The sequence below is a fragment of the Apteryx mantelli genome, chromosome 2 (genome assembly GCF_036417845.1).
Source record: "Apteryx mantelli isolate bAptMan1 chromosome 2, bAptMan1.hap1, whole genome shotgun sequence".
NCBI classification, from domain to species: domain Eukaryota; kingdom Metazoa; phylum Chordata; class Aves; order Apterygiformes; family Apterygidae; genus Apteryx; species Apteryx mantelli.
The window spans coordinates 149,332,712-149,353,001 of record NC_089979.1 but is presented as its reverse complement, the minus strand read 5'-3'; the positions used below and the strand labels follow the sequence as shown (position 1 = coordinate 149,353,001).

The 20,290-nt window shown below is 35.9% G+C and overlaps 1 protein-coding gene across 1 annotated transcript in view; it reads left to right on the top strand.

Annotated features, from left to right (window-relative positions):
- Positions 1 to 20,290, top strand: part of DNAJC1 (DnaJ heat shock protein family (Hsp40) member C1) — a 112,700-nt gene that overhangs the window by 78,003 nt on the left and 14,407 nt on the right. Inside the window, exon 9 of the mRNA XM_067291780.1 lies at positions 19,105 to 19,224. Within this exon, the coding sequence (XP_067147881.1) occupies positions 19,105 to 19,224 (120 nt within the window). The remainder of the gene's footprint in view (positions 1 to 19,104; positions 19,225 to 20,290) is intronic.

The window sequence follows — 20,290 nt, the reverse complement described above, 5'->3', positions numbered from 1 at the left end:
CTAGCATATTAGTCATTTTTTGTTTCATTTAGAAACAAAGAATTATGTACTCTTTGAAGCATCTTTCCTTAAATGCAGATAATATTCCTTTCAGGCTTTTGCCTTAAAATATTTAAGCCACTATGGACTTTGATTTGGACTTGAATAGTTTTAAGGAGAGAATAAGTGTTCTTTTTTTTTTTTTAATAGTACTTTTAATTACCGGATTTTCCTTGGAGAGGATGACGACCCACATCTTTGAATCTGGAATAGGAAATCTATGCTTTTCAGCTCTGAATAGCAAATCATTAGTATCAAAAATCTAACTTCATCTGCAGTATTAAACAAGCAATGCTTTTAATTTTCTCAGCTTTTCTCAAGAATGAATAAAGTTGTAGGATGTTGATATTTTCTTTGACGTAGCATCTCAGGTGGGTGTCTTCAGTGTTATGACAGATACACATCAAAGAACAAATTGTATTTATAAATACAAAATGAAGAAAATAACTTAATGATGGATTTAGAGAAATGATTGCTATGACTGATACAAATGCCAGTAGTATTAAACATTACACCAAGAATTATGGAGTTTTGCCTAAAATAAGTCAGGTATCTAAAAAGATTGAATAAGCACGAACTCAATGACTGCCGTGTAAGAATGTGGAATTTATGCATTTCCTTTTCTACCTTTCTGTCTTTGATCTATTCATTAGGTTGGATAGGTTAACAAAGTATAGGAAACTTTATTTTCTTTATTTATTCTTATATTTATAGGAAGTAATAGTCTGTTTATGGAATATGTGATGTTCAGTATTATTCTGCTCTCAGATGCGCCATGCTCAGGCTGGCTAAAACTGGTGTGGGTAGAGAGTTGTCATAATCTATGCAAGCAGGAGACTTACGCTTCAAGATATTGCTAAGAGGGGAATATAAAAAAGAATCCAAATTATATAGAGAAATGATTTGATATGACAGCCAGGGAAAAAGTGTTTGTAAACAGTGTGTGTTGCACAGCACAACCAAAATTGTCTAGATTGCAAAGGAAACAAATAGGGAAAATATGTATTTCCCTAAGGATGTTTCTAAAAGAGAGTAACGGTATGGTGTATAATCATTTTTATACTAGTTAGAAAAAGATCAACAAAGCAAATGTACTGAATTAAGGTCATATAGTTGACTTTCTTCTGATATTTCCTGATCTTGATTGAGGTTTTTAAACTTTCTGTCTAATTAAAAATAGTAGCATAAGTTCTTGTCCTGTACAGAGAAGAAGGATAATACATTTTGATTTCAACACCGTGCTATAGATGCTATGGTGTCAAATTCCAGCTCTTAGTAGTTTTTCAACTGAATCAGTTTTCCAGAAGAAGTGATTTATGTGACTTTGCTGTAATAATTCAGTCTGACCACAGTTTTACATGTGGGTTTTCAATACTTAGTCCTCAGTGGTTGAAGTACGCCAGTTGAAAAACACCCAAAAGCTCAAATTAATTGTGCAAAGCATTAATCTGTATGAACAAGCATATAGGGCTTTTAGCAGAAAACTGCAACTCTGTTTTAGTCCTGGGCAGCGCTATACACTCTGTTTAGACACCTGCCTGGGTCCAAGCTAGGGTTATATTGCTTCTGTTACTTTAACTTTTACAGCTCAGGCTGGACTTCTTGATTTTCCTCAGTTCTTCAGCCTTGTTTCATATCTGAGATTGATATGATAGTTTATCACAGAAAGACATGATAGTTGACATAAGAGAAACCTTGTACCTGCGAGGAGAAGTGGGGGCTTGATCTCCTTCCCAGTCAGCCATTGAAAATCTGACTAGCCCTTGGGAGTGTCTTTTCTGTCTTGAAGCCAACATCCATTCTTCATAAATTTGCTACAAGCTGTGCATTTGTAAATATGAGGCTTCACTGCACTACCTTTGGCTTCCTCTCAGCTAAGGAGAGCTGTGGAAAAACACGCAATGGGACTGCTCTGATTTTGGCCTAGCTGGGGAGAAGGAAATCCTGATTTCCCTTGGTGGTACTCCTTCCCCCCCACCTCCCAAAACAGTCAGCCATTTCTGTCTCTAATACAGAAAGGAAGGATGAAGAAGCTGAAGAAGGAAGAAACTAGTGATACATGGGAAAGAAATAAGGGGAAGAAGCTGGAGGAAGGTATGAGGGCTAGTTAATCACAGTGACCTTGCCCCACTTGTTCCTGCCCATCCAATAGAAAGGAGGGATCTTAAGGAGAGGCCAGCTTTGGCACACTGTGTCCTTGTAAATTCACCAGTAAATGAGGGGCACACATTGTAAATGTCCCTGAAAATGGGATTTTCACAAGATCTACAGCTTCAGGATGAGAAAGAATTTACAATTATGACACTAGCTTCTGTAGTGCTGTTCACTAGTTCTTTTTTCAGCTTTGTAATGTAAATTTGAAAAGTTACTTTTCTTGGTATGAGTTCAGCTATCTTTAAATTGGAGAATGAATTTAGCTTCAAATTAATCTAGTTTTAATTTATAAGTGTAAATAAATATTGATGTTTGTATATCTTTTTTTCTAGATAAACCAGGTAAAATCTGATCAGTTTCAGCAAATTCCCTTCTTCCCAATGCCGAACACTGCTGCTTTGCTTCTCTTCCTCAGACTGTGGCTATAATGATTTCTAGTTAAATTTGTTTACTGAAATTGCCCAGAAATTATAATGTAGTGTAAACTCCAGCAACTAAAAGTAAGCTGATCAATGTGGGGTGTTTGACTTTTCTTTTCCAGCAAAGGTAAGATCCTGCCTTGGATTGGTTTAATACTACTGTCCTCGCTGTTTTGTCGCTTAGGAATTTTCAGACAAGCTGAATCTGTTAGCCATTTTCTGTACAGTTTTTGACAGGCTGGATGCAGTCTTGAAAAGATCACCTTTCAGTCTTCAAAACCTCAGTTCAGCACATTTAAGCATGCGATTATATTCCATTTAAATCAGTAGGAGTTGTGTCTGTGTATGAAGTTAAGTATGTTTTGAATTGAGGTGTAAATTATTTGGCCTGAACCTTTCTGTAAATCATTGCTGAACTATATATTACTTGCCCAAACCTGCAAAAGAGGAGAGCACTCTTAATGATGGCACAGTATGAGAAACAGCATATTACATCTGAGCTTTGTTTTTTGTATGGATTACAGTACTTCCCGCCATTTGCCAAGGCAGAATTTCTTAAATGCAGTGCTGGGGAGGAGGGGTGGTTCTCGCATCAGTTGCAATCAAATACTGTTCTGAGAAAGGGTAACTTGTGTTCTGCAGCGACCTTCAGGCTTTCACAAGGTAGACCTGCATTTACGTACTAAAATAGCAGATTTGATGCGGTTTATAGCATCAGATTTTTGATATACTGCTGGTTAGAGAACATCAGCACTCTGACCACCCAGAGTCCTTACAGTGCTCTTCTCTTTTCAATCGTGAGCAAAACTGTGAGCCTGTAGTTATTTTGTATGTTTATGAATACATGAAAACTTGTCAGATTTTTTTTTTTCTATCTATAATTACTCAAACTATTGCAAAATAGAATTGAAAATTTAGTTTAGGTCATGTTCACGATGTTTTTCAGGTAGCCCATTTAGGGTCCTAAATGCACATTTTTTCTGATTCTTGCATGCACCTTCCAATGGGACAGTAGATGATTTAATCTTCATAGCAAAAATTCTGGTCGACTTGAACCATGCCACAGAAAGTTTGTTAGGTTGTTGGCTAGAGATCATTCTAGACTTTTGTTCCTTACCAAGGAGGACTTATATTGAAACTGAATCTGTAATTCTTCATATTCTGCTTAGCAAAATTTTCTCTCGTCTTTAGACATTTTGTTCCCTTGGAGAAGAGGGAGGATTTTTCCTATGTGAGTTTTAATATACTAGTAGGCCTGACTTGATCTGCCATACTTAATAGTGAAGAAATATTTGAATACTACTGATGAAAACAATTGCTCTGTAATTGTGCAATATATTTGTGCACTTTTGGGATGCAGATCTCCTGTTGCATTCAATTTAAAAATAAAGAAATCAGAATATCCAGGCTGTTTTAGGGAATAACTCTAATTACTGACAGAACAAGATAGCATTGCCAGTAATATAGTTTAGGTGCGCTTGATGTAGAAGGAAGAATGTTATTCAGACAAACTGTAGTGTTGAAATAATTCTGTTGGAGAAAGCTGAGATTATAATATGAAGGGAGGCTACAAAACAAAAAGTAGTTTTGGATAAATTACTGAAGATGTTTGAGAGTAGGAGAAACAGGTTGCCAGTAGACCAAAGTTTTTTGTTTTTTTTTTTTTAAATAAAAAACCCCCTAAAATTTACTGGATAAGATAGATAAGATAAAGAAGCATGATAAAATGTGTCAGGATTTAGGAAATGTGACTCAAGGAAAATGTTTGCAGTATTATGTGTTCTAAACTGAAGACTAGAGTTGTTGATTTGAAAACAGATGAAATCCTGAGAGAAGAAAAGGGCAATATGTCTAGATAGGAAGGTCTCTCTAAGGAACTCCTCATGATGAAGAACTGTTAGATGATATTGTTTGGATAGGTAAAGTATCTCACAGTTTAAATCTGAAATGGTGCTGATAATTGATGGGTCAAAAAAGAAAGTATTCACAACTGAGTGTTGTACTAATAACTTCTCAAACTGGAAGGCACATCAGTAGAAGATACCATACTTTTGTCTGTACAAAAGCATGGGAAATATAAGAGTTCTGATGATTAGAAAAGCTTGATGCATACTCTATACCCAAGAAAAACAGCTAAGAGTCTACAGCTTACAGACCCGCTTACTTAGTCTTGTATGAGAGCGAGGTCATATTGAAAGTCATTCTGGGTAAGGATGCAAAGCAAAAATCAAAGTATCAATAGAACAGACAAGACTGAATAGGTGTGTGGCAGATCTAATTATAACCAGGAAGAACGTTATCAGTAAGGTGTAAAAATAGGCAGTCATTTCTGCTGTAAATTTAAGTCATTTGATTTGATAGGACAAAAATTTTGGATCATAATGCTTCAGATGAGATTCCCCTATGTTCAGCTGGATTACTGTATGAATGCTGTTATAATCAGAAAATCTGCTTTAGAAGCATGTAGTATTAGCTTATATATTTAAAATTTGAATGGATTTTTACGAGAAAAGCATCAAAGGTTTTAGTGACAGGTTATACCTAATATTCCTGACGATACAATAGTTCCTCAAATAAGGTAATCAAGATAACAGATTATATACGGACTGAAAGAGTGTAGTCTCTTGATGAGTACTGCAAAGATTAAAAACAGATGAAAAAGACCTGGGGATTCTTGTGAAATCCCAAGTGCTTGAATGGTTGAAGAGTTTACTAAACTAAGTTGTAGATAGTGGCATCCAAATTCTTGAGACTAGTGGAAGCCTTGGCCCATTTTCCTCTTTTGAAGCCTGCTTGTCTGAAACTGGTGCACTGGCCTTGTCCGTGCTGATCAATGTGTCTGTCTGCCCCCATGGGATCATTCGTGAGCCCCTCGAGCAAGCCCAGAGAGCGAGCGAGTGGTATCAGTGATGAGGCCCCTTGGGCGACTGCCTTGAGGGAAGCTGGGGCAAAAGAGAGAGGCAGGAGGTGGCCTGAGGCGTCCCGCTGAGAGCACGTCCTCTCCGCTTCCTCCAGGCGGGAACTGACCAGGACCAGGCCTGGGAATGGCTGTTTGGAGAAAGTCCGCTTCCCAGGGCCTTGGAGGAGTAGGAGCAGGCTGAAAGGCTGGAGCATTGGCCTTTCTGTGCTTTGGGGCCCTTGGGGGTTGCCTGGCTGCCGCCGTGTCTGCTCCTGTCCCCTGGGGGCGTTGCTGATGCGCAGCTGTCCGTTGGCTGGCGACCCGCTGTGAGGTGTGCAGGGTGCGACCTGTCACAGTGGCCAGGTCCCCTGGGGCTGGGGACAGGTGGCCAGGTCCCCTGGGGCTGGGGACAGGGGTGGCCTCAGTGTGCTGCTGCTCCGCACGGGAGGAGGTGGCTGGCTTGTAATGCTGGCTTATATATTTAAAACTCCAGTGGATTTTTACGGGGAAAGCATCAGAAGTTTTTAGTGACAAGTTATACCTAATATTCCTGATGATATGATAGTTCATCAGGTAAGGTAATCAAGATAGTAGATTATATATAGAAAAAGTATTGATTAGTACTGCAAAGATTAAAAACAACAGATGAAAAAGACCTGAGGATTCTTGTAAAATGGCAAGTGCTTGAATGGTTGAAGAGTTTACTAAAGTCACCTAACATGAAAATTCGTATCCACATGCTAGTTAAAGATTAGGTACAGTAATAGCAGCTGTGGTAACCTACCAGTAAACAAGAATTTGGGGGGTGGGAAACAGATCTGTGAACATAACTGGAGACAGCAGCTTTGTGTAGCTGTGCCTTTCATGTAATTAGATCTTGAAGACAGAGATTGAGATAGAATACTAATAAACATTCAGAATTCGTACAGGAAAAACTGAATTTCAGGGGCACCAATAATCTACTGATTGAATATTAAAAGAGACCGCTGTTACAAGAGTCCTTAACACGAAGAGAAAGAAGCAAATGTTTGCTTGGACACACAAACTACAAAAAAGGAGGTCTTTATATGACACAAGTACATTTGAAAGGGAGAAGGAAGATGGAAAGCTGGATAAAGGACAAAAGTGGACAGCACTGAGAATCTGTAAGTCAACAAGATTAGCAGTGTAGTAAGATCTTTTTTATTATGACACAGTCTTTGAAGTTGAGGATGTTTTAGTATATTGATTTTTTTTATATACCCTATGTTAATGTTTTCAAAATATTCATAACATGCCATGTTATCCTGAAGTGGATTAAATAAGAGTATAGTTTATACTGCCCAATGCCGTCAAATGTTCGACATGTGAAGGAAAATTCTGCTTAGTATTTCATGAGACAAATAATAACCTTGCAAGGAAAACACTTGTTTCTAATAAAGCCTAATCATATGCTTTAATGTATCTGATACCTTTGGGCTTATCTTCTCTAGCACATCTAACAGCACAACCAAAGATTTTTAAATGTATCAAGCAATTATGAAAAAAGTTACCACCTGCAGTCTGTGGACTTACTATCCTATGTAGTTATTTACTGAGGTTTATGAAAGTCACAAAAGTTCTTTTCCCAAAGAATTCATTGACATATGTGTTCTAGAGGATTTGTGATTTCATGTTCTCTAACAAATGGAAATATTTTAAAAACTGCATTAAAAGGTCCAAATGGAGTGGTGTTTTGAGAGAGAATTAAACTGAAAACATTTATTCCCTTTCTTTGGAAATTTGTCTCCGGATTAATTTATCACAGGCCAAACCTAATTACCTATTCAACCTGTAGTTTATTTGATCTGCATGCCTGAGTGTCCTACAATCAAATTTACTGAAGAGCTTCTCACTTTTTTCTGCATTAAAACAATTGCCTTGAAGCATCTAACAATTAAAAAATAAATGAGTTAACACTTTCTGCTAAGTGCTACCAGTTAAGTTGTAATATGCAATTAAAAACTACATTTTAATTTCTGTTCAATTACATTGACTCAAGTAGTAATTTTTGGTGTTATATTTATGAACCATTTAATTGTGACATTTTTCCTCTGGCTTTCTTGATAGAAAAGTAGATTTGATTTTGAGAATGTGGCAAGAAATAGCATTCTGTCCTTCCCCCCTCTCCCAATGGTTTACCATAATAACAAACAGAAAAAGACAAAACAAGCTGGTTTTTGTATAAATACTACAGAACATTTTTAGTTCAAAAGCCATGAAAAGATGTCATAATTTGAATTATTTTTCATGTGTTTGAAAACTTTCTATAGTAGGAATATTCAGATTACAGTATAGTAATGTAGGCTTTTGAAAAACTTTTCCACTTATTTTGTCGTGTTAACTGCTATGTGTTAAAGAAAGCCTCATATTAGATCTAGAATTAACACTCAGTAGAACCCGAAGTGTGAAAACAGAACATAGTGCTAGTAGTAGAGCAGCTGCCTTTTCAGGTGTATGTCGCGAGATATACACGCATTAGTGTCTTTTGGTTTTAGCTGCTTTTTAAACATAAAAAATATTTGCATTAATGTTGTAAATAAGTTGAAATTAGTTAATGTATTTTTATGTTAATACTAGAGAGAACTTCCTAGATGGTGAGATCCTGAGGGTATTCTCAGAATTTCTGTTGAAATTTAAACAAGCCACATTAGAAGGGGTGTAGAGTCTTTCTTCCCCTCTGAACCCTACTCCTCCAGGTCCTTCCAGCATACTGAAAGACACTTCTATGTTTGAAGCATTCTCTAATTATGAACCTAAATTTATTTATGGTAAATTAATGCCTGAGTGATCATGTCCCACTTCTGTGACTCATTGGTCTGTTAGTCATGCTATGGGTGGTGAACAGGATCAGAGAACCAATCTGAATTAAACAAAACCCTGCCTAAAAAGTATGTTCTTTTTTACGCCTGCATCAGTTTCCTGATATGATTTGCAAACCATTCTGCTGTCAGAAGCGAGGGGTTAAGAATGGGAAAAGACTTTGAATAGCTGGAGTCTGTATTGTCACCACACCACTTCCCTGTATTGTGAAACCCCACCTCCAATTTCTGTGTGAGAGGAGTTAGTTATTCCCTCATGTCATCAAGAATGGCATTACTATTCCTTCTCCCTCTGGCTCTGGAAAGACCTTATTTCATCCATTTGGAGGTATCATTTGCTTTTTTTAATCTCCAAATAACACTGAAGTTCATAGTTACCCTTTCACCCGTAAACCTGACTCTTCTTATGTCACTTCCAACTGATGAGCTTCCAACTTATGTATAATGATTATACACCTTATTTAATGTCATCCCATTTGTATTACCAGTAATTAAGTTCTTAAAGTTCTTTAGATATGTTTATCTCTGCCAAGAACCAGCATTTTAAAATACCCTTTTTTCCTGGTATCCTATCCTGATATTACATAACAGAGATGTGTGTTTACCAAATCTATAGCTTAGGGCTTGAATCAACCGTAAGAGATCTAGTTATGTTTCCTCCTGTGAAACAGGCTCAAATACTGCAAAGTGACCTGGGCTTTTATTAGATGCTGAATACACCTGATTTTGGTGAGGACTCAGCAGCTTGGTTAGACTGTGACTGAGAAGCCATTGCAGAACAGTCGTTCAGTTCCTGTCCCAACCTGGTAGCTCGGTGTTCTCCACGCAGCAGTATCAGCATGACTGGTGGTTCTGTTTAAGACAGAAAGAGGAATACAATGTAGGAAAAATGCACTTTTTGTTCTGGGGTTTTCAAAACTTTATGCAAGTGGGACTAGCAGGAGAGAGATGGCAGCAGTGATGTGGTGAGCAGTGGGTAATATCCCAGAGGGCTTGTGGCTCCTGAAATGTTGTCTCTCCTTCCTGCAGGGTAAGTTTGTCATAAGGAGGAGTACCCCTGAAAGAAAACTCACATTAACTAGAGATGCAACAGCAGATTATAGGAGGATGTTCCTCCATGCGTGTATTGTGACTGCATGGAGGAGTTCAGGGCATTTTGGGTGCATTCCTACATTAATGTTGATAGATCCGTATTTCTTCAAGCCACATAGAATTTTAAGTGTAACACTGAAAAAACTTTTATAAGCTGTTAGTGATCAGTTTTAAAATGTTTGTAATCTTTGTTAATGATTTTCTAACATATAAATTACTGATACCTTCACCCAAATTTAACTGTTTTAACAGGGCTTTGTGATTCAGGATACAAGAATGTTAAGTGGTATGTACTTAACATAAAGTCATGGACTTTAACTACATTCTCAAAGAATGTAAGGGTAATGTCTGTTGTAATTCACTAAAAGAAAGTTTTCTGAGAGAAACTTATTCAGAAAATATGAGCTATATCTTTCCTGATCAAGGAAAACTGAAATAGAAATCATTATTCAAAATGCCTCTCTCTTATTGAAGAAAGCCAGGGTAGAAAGCTGGTCAGTTAATTTAGACTTGTTACTATTTGAGGACTGTCCAGAGAGTAAAATTATTCTCTGACTTCAAGTGAGGCTATTTATGCTCTAATAACTTTGTACTTTTTTGTGTGTCCTTTTCATAAATGCTCATTTTATCTGTGTATTTTATGGAATTGTCACCTTTGTCTGTGAACTCTTTGAACCTTTGTGTTCACGAAAGGGCTTTCAGTATTTCAGCGGAGGCAACCAATAGATGTTGCCTTTTAAAGGAGGCCTCAGTCACATGCATCTTTAGAATGCATATTACCCATGGAAGATTTTTCTTTTTTATAAGCTACTTTAGACCCGCTTTAATGGCAGGCATTCTATGGTCCTGGCCAAAAAAAAGGCAAGGAAAGAAAAGAAAAAAAAAAAGAAAGGAAAGGAAAGGAAAAAAAAAAAGCTATGAATAAAATCCATCCAGTTTGTTTTGTTATACCAAATAGATAACAATTTTCTGATTTATTTCTTTTGGAGGTACATTTGCATGCTGCTGTACTCCTGAATAAGTTTTACTTTAAAGCTGGTGTTTGTCCTTCTATGGTAGGTGCTGGTTAATCTTTTACTCCTGCAGTTTTGAGGAGACCAAAGAATTCTTCTTCCAAGCTTCTCCTAAATACAAAGAACCAGGATGCTGTCATTTTTTACTTAAAATTTTTACTTCATTTCTGTCATATTTCTAAAAATATTTAGAATAAAATGCTGAAGTGTTTTGTTCATTCTTCTTACCTCTCTATTTTTCAGGGGACATAGCTTTAAGCTGATGATTGTACAGTTCATATCAGTGACTAGTTATTATTAACTTGGTATTGTAGAGCAATTTCAGATTTGCAACAGCTCTATTGACAAAATATTTTTATGGAAGTAATTTAGAGATGTCTTTTGAAGTGTTCTTGTTCTGCAAAATCTAAAACAGTATTACTGTTCAGGATTGCTTTCCTGTTCAGAGTTTTTTAAAGATGAATTGCAGTGCTTTTAAAGGAAGTATTAAAAACAACTCTTTGCTCTTAAATCCTAAAGTAGGGATAAGTAATGAGTATGAAAGAGTATGAAAGATCAGTTTTGAACTACTTTGTGTAATTCTAGGATTTACATGAAAAAAGGTGGAAAACAGATATAGAGAAAAGCTGTTTAAATTATTCAAGGCCTGGAAATGGCACATATTGATACATAGAGACAGACATTTTAATGTAGCAGGCGCCTTCACAGGAGAAAGTACTTGGTAGTAAAGAGCTGTTCAGCCTAGGAGAAAGGCAAATAAGCGCCAATGGCTAGGAGGGAAAGATGGAGACATTAAAATGAATCTAGTATAACAGCAATCATCTTGTGAGTATATGGCTCATCCGGTGTTTCATTTTAAGTCACTTTCTTGCCGCCTCTTCTGTCAGATGACTAATTACTTTTGTTTTGGATTATCTGCAAGCTTCTGAATATAGTCATAAGTTTAAAAATTGTCTTACTACTCCACATAGCTGCTTCTTATCTTGATTTATACTTCCTTTTTATCCTCCTCCCCTGCTTTTTGTCTATTAGAACTCACATTTTTCAGTGCTAACGTGTGGATTATGTGTCTAGGAATAGCCTGACTGTGGATCCTACTGTGGATACTACTGTCAGTGGTGGTGGGAGAATCTATTTTTCACTTAGGTTTTCCTGCTAAGGTTAAGCAAACAATATGTATAGGTACATATAGATACATAGCTTTGGAGTGAAAAAGCTTAATAATAATTCCTTTTTGACGTTTGTTAACTATGAAACATATTTGAAAATACAGATTTTAGTTGATATTTCTGAATAGATGGCAGCTGTTTTTGTTTTCTAAAAAAAATAAGGAAAGCTGCTATACTGACATTATAAAGTTTATGAACATATTTGAATTTTGGTTTTTAATATGATTTAACTCTCAAAGTAACTTAGAGCTTTACTTTTTTTTTTTTAATGTTTAAAAATCTTCTATTAACCTGCAGTTAGGATGGTTCTACAGACTCCTTGAAGCTTTTCAAAAAGTTTGTCAAAACTGACTTTGTCAGTATGGTAGCCAGTAGAAAAAATCTCAGATAAACTCATTCTACAGGAATGAATTTATTCCTATCTAACACTAAAAAGTGGAGAGAGCTGTTTGAGTGAAAAAAGTTCTTTGAGTAAAAAAAAAAAAAAAAAAATTATTTGAAAAGGGAAAGGTTTATGCAAAAGAACATAAGATCTGCAAGTCAAATGCAAATCCTTACTGAGGTAAGCTAAAGGACTTTGAGAATCATCTTGTTAAACATACGAACTCTAATGACTTCTTTTGAACAAAGCAGATGAAGGAACCCTGCCGATGAATTTGTAAAATTAGTAGGGAGATTAGTTGGAGAAATTGTTTTAGATTGAAGCATTCAATCCAATGCCTGGAACTATGGTCTTCACCAGTAAGTGAAGATTTCACATTTAAACACTACTGTTAATATTTTAGCAATTACTAAATGGACCCTGGAATGAGAGATGGAAGTGGGATCCCAATTTTTGAATTTTCTTGTAAGATTCTGGAAATTATAGAGTAGTTACTTCTGTGCTGGGTAATTGGTTGAAATTATGAAATGAATAGTATTAGTAGATTCACTGAGTTAAAAATAATAGTAAAAAGTCAGCATGAATTTAATGAAGAAAACTTATGTGTCACTATTAGAGCTTTTTACTTGCGTTTCATAAAGCTTTTGACAGGTTCTGTCAGCAAGACTTCTTAAAGAGACAAAGTGATTATAAGATAAAGAGAAGATCTTTAGAGTAATATTTAGTCAAAGAATAGGTAAGAAGATTAGAGATACGTGCTTGTTATTGCAAAAGGTTACCAGTGGAGCTTCATGTGTATCTGTGCTAGGATCTGCTTAATGCTAAAGAGGTGGTGTGGTGAACTACAAGTCTGTAGATGATCCAGAATTATTCAGGACAGGGCTAACTGAAATGACTGTGTAGGCTGCTTTCCAAACCAGGCAAAGTCTAGGAAAATCTCACCTCTTAAGAGTCCTGTCTTTTTCTACTGATTCTCCTACAGTAGAAAAGGATGTCTTCAAATGCGTGTTTGGACATTAAAGAAATCAAGCTGCTTACTGGTAGTATAATATTTTTGCTTTCTATCCTTCCTCCTACAGTAGGTACACCTTAGGACAGGGCAGAAGTACATTGGACAGAGAAAGGAAAAGGTAGCAAGGGATGGTGAGGAGAAATGGAAATCTAAATGTGTGTGAAGAGAGATCTTATTATGTTGAGTAAGAGCAAAAATGGAATGAAGAGAGCAGACAACTTCATCACTGGCTTTGTAACATAGAAATGGGTTCAGCTTAATGCTTATCCAGGTTGCTGGTAGCTGTGAGGGAAAGAATCTCTTCCTAAAACATCTGCCTTTGCACATGATAAAATACCTGACACTAAGGCAGATGAAACTCTGCTCCTATTCTTATGTTCTCTTCAAGGGGTGTTGTCCATTTACGTATGTTGTTTAATCTTTTAAGGCTTTTAATGCTTACAGCTCGGATATTCATTGTGTGAGGAACAGTATAAAAAAATGGTTATGATTAGGTTATTATCTTGACAAGATTATGAGCTCAGTGAAAATAAAGAGTTGTATCTTCATATTTGTGTACAGTTGCTTTAAAAAATCTAAAATTAGTAATTATGTATCTCAAAAGTTCTTTTAGACCTAACTAATACAATGTTTAACATTAAATTAGTTAAGTTGCCAGGACCAGAACTCACACAAGAGTTCAAACAAAATTCCAAGATGAAGTAATTGAATTAACTATTTATTTTCTTGGGTGCCTGAGGACTAAGCTTTGGTAAATGTGACATTAATTCTATTTATTTACTAAGTTTTCAGTGGGATTCAGGGAACTCACAGGCCTGTACATCTGATATCTGTTTAGGGGAAACTCGCAGAAACTGAAATAAGAAATAAAATTAGTGAGCATCAGATAAATAAGACCTGATTGGCATCCTGAATATTGTTTCTATAAAGGAAAGTCCTGCCTTAAACCCTCTGGATGTCTTTGATAAGTTGATAAATATACATGGAAAAGGTGTTGTGATGGACAGAGTCTATCTGAGTTTCCAGAAGGGTCAACATTGAAGTGAGAGAGTTTATCAGTGATATGGCTATTTAGGCTAGTGAAGATGAGAGCAGACAGTTAAGAACTGTAGAATGATCTTACGAGTTTGAGAGACTGGGCAATAAAATGGCAGAAGAAAATTCACTCTAAGTAAATGTAAAGTTGCAAGTATTGATATGGGGGATGACTATCCTAAGTTCATGCACAAGATGATGGGCTCTGAGCTGGCCATGATCGCTAAGGTGTGAGATATTACGCATTATGACTGCTGGTTTCATGAAAACACCAGTTCCATATCATTCAAAAAAAAAAAAAAAAACAGGTGTTAGAAATTTTTGAGAAAGGACTGGAGAACAAAGAGAAGCATCATTATTCCACTGTATAAATGGATGGTTACTTCTCCCTTGAATGCTGTCTGCAGTTTTGGTATCTCATCTCAAAGAGGAGATATTGCAATTGGAGAAGGTTCAGAAAAAGGCATCAAGGATAATATAAGGTATGAAATGGCTTTTACATGAGAAACCAGTTGAGTAGGCTAGGACTCTTTAGCCTGAAAGGACAACTTATGTGGGAATATTGTGGGAATAGAGGGATATTTTAATCAAAACTGTAAGTGACATGCAGAAGGTGAATAGAAGTAGACTATTTGCTGGTTCTTCATTCAAAAGCAAGATCTAGGGGTCATCAAAGCTAGCAGGAGCCAGGTTCGAAAGAGACAAAATGAGGTGGTTCTTTGCATAACGGATAGTAGGTGTGTGCAGCTCCTCAGGAAGGATGCTGCAGATCCAGAAAGTTTAGATTGATTCAGAGGAGATTGGGCAAGCCTTTGAAAGAGAGTTTCATTGATGGTTACTAAGTAGATGAACCTTATCAGGCTAAAGAAATCCTGTGAGCTGAAAATAATTGGAAGATGGAAAAGTATTTGGAGTGCTATCATAAGTATCATCTATGCTTACCTTGCTCTTACTCTTGTTATCTGCATGTGGCTCCTGTTTTTTTCAAAGCAAAGTGGGGGTGGAAAGGATGAGTAATAAACACAGTCCTTCCGGTGTACCAAGGATGTAGTAAAGTTTTCTGCAGCTGCACTCCCTGAGCACAAATGTTGAGCTTAGTGGCCTAGCTTGACCATTGATCTGAAACAATATAGCTCTCCTTACGTTCTCGTTGGCTGGCTTAATAATAACTGTGATAGAGCAAGTTGGATTTGAGTAAGAGCTCTGAAGGACCAAAAGGTCTGTGTGAATATGTTGAGGCTTTGAATATGAATTCAGGTTAATAATACTCTGTTGTAACTTTAGTGTATCTTTAGTGTTCATCAAATAGCTGGATCACAAAGCCAGACACTGACTTCAGCAGAATTTTTATAAGTAAAGCAAGAAGTTGTAAGAATATGGAGGAATAATGTAAGAAGAGTAAGATATTATGGGACAGAAATTAAATTGAGAATATTTTATATCCTGTTCTTAATGTATTGTTACTGGGCAGAAACACCACCCACCTGTAGGCATAATATATCCTGAATTATAAAACTGTCTGGGAGTTTACTTAGGACCCTTGTTCTACAAATGTTTACAAAGGTCACTTTTAAATAGATGCCACCTCATGGTTTATTTGAAAAACTGGAGACTAGAAGTGCACAAAACAGTGAATTAACTAAAATCTGATGAAATTTAGCACAAAATCCTGGCCAGATTTTAAACATTCGCCAAACTTCCATCCAACCATGACTTCAGTTGAAGAATCTATCCATATGTTGATGACAGGAAGAAAGTATGTCTGAGGCTGAAATTTAATCTAAAAAAATCTAAATTACCTCTTATTGTCAAATTAATATAAATACCTGTTAAACAAAGGGCTTTGTTTATAAAGTCTCAAACACTAACCACTTCCCCATTTTATCAGTAAAATGGCATATATTTTTGTAGTTCTTAATGTTAACAGTTCTAAATGAGTCAAACAGTTTTCTTGAAAACAAATGCTGCTTTGTTCACTAAAAATTTGCTTTTAATGTCAATGAAAAATAGAGCTTTTTACATTAAAAAAATCCTAGTATGTAAACTCTGTCATGCTGAAAAAAGTGGTATGGAATTGCTAAGTACAGATGCACATGTAACAGCAATGCTAGACAATAAACCACATTCATATTTCTTTTCTTTAGAAGGTGCAAAGCACTTTGGGTGAACCAGTCCTTATATTGCCAGCTATGTGCAATAAATCATATTAAGAGAATATCATTTGAGTGAATGCTATGAATTTTTTAATATTTACACTTGTTTATTTTCATTTTAGAGACTGTAGTCCATAACTCTGTGTACTTTTCATTTTGTATTCAGTATGGAGAGTTAATCCCAGAACGGGGCTTTTCTGATGCAAAATCTGAATGCTTGTGTAGTCACAACAGCTGTCCCCTCACCATGTGGTGTCTTCCATTACTTTACTGTAGAGATGAATTTTGGCCTAGTGTTTCAGTAATATTGGACACACATGGTTTTAGGTGACAAAGCAGTGTGTTTATGCATTCATTTGACTCTCGCAGTTACAGTTGGCTACAGATTAGAACAGGGAGAATACATTCACACCATGACCACCCTCATAGCTGCTTGTAGTAGTTGGATCACAGTAGTCACTGTTGCATCTAAAGACACAATTAACTATTGCTGAGGAGCTGCAGATTCACAAAAGGTCTTTACAGCTGTAATGGTTAACAGCGGATTTTCTAAAAGCTTTTTCAAAGTTTTCCAAATTTATAAATGTTTTAGGTTTTTACATCTTAAAATTTATTTTGGGGTTGAAACAAGGATAACATGTTGATATTTTACTTTAGCTAATGAATTCCTGTGCTTTGAGTTAGCTATACAGTTAGTTACAGATTTACAGAATGTTTGTAGCTTTGTTAGTTATTTAGAAAGAGAACCTCATGAATTCTGTAATATTTTAAAATGAATAATAAAGTTTTGAGCACACTGACTAATCAAAGCTTACCAAAAAGGTCTGAAAATAAAACTTAACAGAAAGCTTGCAATGTGTGTACATCACTGGAAAGATCATCCTGATTTCCGCATGTAATGGTTTAGATATGCTTTGGATATGGTGAGAAAGAATGGCTTTGCATTTGCTTTTTAAAAAACCAAACAGTTTTTATACAAGGTAAATAGAAAATTACAGTAAATTGCATATTAAGATGTTTGATGTATGGAGTTTGACAGATTTTTGAAGAGGCTTTTTAACCAAAGTCTTAGAACGATTTTTTATTTAAATGATAATGATGAAATTTTATTTTTAGAAGTAGAATGTTAAGTATCCCAAAACTTCCCTTCTAAAAATCTCGAAGAAATATTTTTGAATAAAATATTATAGGGAGTATGTTTGCTTGTTTAATACAATAAACATAATAAAGCTATTGTGCAATGCGGAGATCTGCAGCATATTTAGCACTTCTTCTGTGGGCCATAGTGTAATTATATGGTTATATATGTAACGTATGTGTGAGATCTCTCACATGCACATACACACTTTATTTAAACATGCCATGTTTAAATCATCATAGATAATGAATTTTATACTTGTATTAAAAGCTATACAAATATGAATGTCTGGGGCTTTCAGCATTGAATAAAGGACTACATGGATCCAAACTAGAACGATTGATGAAATCCTTGCTACTATTGGCTATTATTTACTGTCTTTTAAGTGGCAGGTTGTATTTATGCCAATTTATCTGCTTCAGGGAACACTCTTGATAGCAGAACAAAGTGAATAAAAGTAGTTTGCTTTGCAAATGAATGCAAATGGTGGAGCCTTTCGGGAAGCCCTTTAACAGGAGCAATGCACTTTGATTATGAGTGAAGCTGCCATTTGGACATGGTGAAAAGAGCACGCTTGAACCATTGATTGGGGGAGACAGTAAAAAGTCAGGAAGGGCCCCGTTAAGCTTGCAGTGCGGCAGGCGGATGTCAGTGTGGTTAGAGCACAGTGGGAGAATGACAGGCAGGATTAGTGTCAGGGAGAAGCTTTGCTGTAGTTGTGGAGATGGTCCCTGGGGTCACTCACCTCTGACTGTTGTTCTGTGCTGATGGCTCTGTAATGCAAACTGCTTGATATATGCCTGTTCATTATCGGAAATGGTGATTAGAAGAGGTACGTCATGAAGAATTCTTGAAAAATAAATAAAAATGGCAAGTTCGTGCTTATAACAAAGGTTCAGCTCTGAAGTCGCTGTCAAAGATGCTACAAATATCAGAGATGGTTACTGGGTCTTGCTTTCTGAGGCAAGCAAAATTTCATGGCGTAAACTGCTATAATTAAGTGTGCTTCCTTGCTTTGTTCAGTTTTATTTGGCCATTATGAAGACAGTTATTTTTAACAGGTTGTCTTATGCTGCTAGAGTAAAACATTTTAATGTGTTTTGGTTATTGGATTTTAGAAGCATTCGGTTTGTTTTTGTAGCGTGACTGGTGCTTTGTGTGAGTTTTTTGTTTAATAGTCCTAATGGTGTATTAGAATCAACAGATTTCAGTTCTGAATCATCCAAAAATGCTAAAATGTATGGTGATTACAGTGACAAAAAGCTGAAGTGAATGTTCTATTTTATTTACAGGCTTTTTAAAATGTAAAAATGAGGATATTTTCTTTCACTTTGGTGGAAAAAATCTTACATGTGAAATTAGAAAAATGCCTGCAATTTTATATCTTAAACTGTGATTTAATCTTTAATAAAAGTATTGTTGCTTTTGATCTTTACTGCATTGTTATACTGTATATACATTGTATAAATGTGTAAATACAAATTAAATAGGTCAATGTATATTATATGCAAAATGAATTTTTTGAACATTAAGGATTTGTAATATTTTACTGTTTTTCTATTGTTTTTGTGCATTTTCTGCAACGAAATAGGGAGATGGTATCCAGATATTTGAAACTATTAAATTGTTTGGGTGTTTTTTTTACCTGATTTGATTAATGCATGTGAAGTTTTTTTTGTTTGTCTTTTTTTCAGTATTTTACCCCACAAGAATGTGTCCAATATCCCACTGTAATGAATGTTTTACAAATGTTTTACAGGCACCTGAATGGACAGAAGAGGACCTCAGCCAGCTGACAAGAAGTATGGTTAAGTTCCCAGGGGGGACCCCAGGTCGATGGGAAAAGATTGCTCACGAATTGGGTCGATCAGTGGCAGATGTGAGTTCACTCAGATTTGCATTGTACAGAGAGTGACAAACCAGAGCAAGACAGGCAGTGTAGAAGGCAGGCATATACGGGGCCGAGATTGTCTTTTGAGAGAGGCTACAATCCTTTTAGGAACTGGAAGTGAACCATTAACTAACTATGCAAGAAGCAGATGTCAGCCAGTCTCTTGCTCCGCAATTACCAGCTGTAACTGATCAGCTGTGTGGGGCATTCTGGTGCTTAGAGACTTGAGCTACTGTAACCCAGGAACAGAAAAACCAGCGCTGCTTTTTTATAGTAACGTCCTCTAACTACAAGAGAATATTTGTGTGATTGGTTAAAGACTGCATTTCTGTTTTAAGCCAGTCCCTACAAAATATGTAGATGAGCTAATGGTGTTTAGACAGGTGGTTTCCAATAATTAAACTGAAATATCTTTACAAACTATAAAACAAGTGGTATATATGATTCTGTTTCAGTCCATTTTTCTAGATTATAGCATGGTTAACAGTATTATGAAAAATGGTTAATATCCTTGTTAATTCATATTTTATAGTATTGAACCATGTATCAAAGAAAGTTTATACTTATGGATTTTAAGTGTTATGATCTTAAAACCCTCTGGGGCTAGGCTGTAAAAGACTTTTTAAGCAATAGATTACTAGAACATGATGTACAGTGTCTGCTGAGGACCATTTGAAAGCCCTTTCAGATGACCCTATTTAAAAGGTTCTGGAAGGGTTAATGAGAATACCGTTTAAATTTGTCAATGTACATTTTGAGATTAGATGGTTTTTATTATATTTCAGCAATTATCTTAAATAATGGGATGGGAAACAAAGTCTTTAGCTGCTGTGAAACATTAAGCCACTATAACCTTCTGGGCAATTTGCATACTTCTAACATGTTTGGGGTTTTTTTTCTTCCTGTTGACATAATCACAAAAAGATATTTTTAAATGTTATTTTTAAAGATTTAATGGATCTATACAATTCTGTTACTCATACACCCTAGAAAACAAGCCGTTTTCATTCCTATTATTTTAGAACAAGATTCATCATTTGTGGATAAGCTCTAA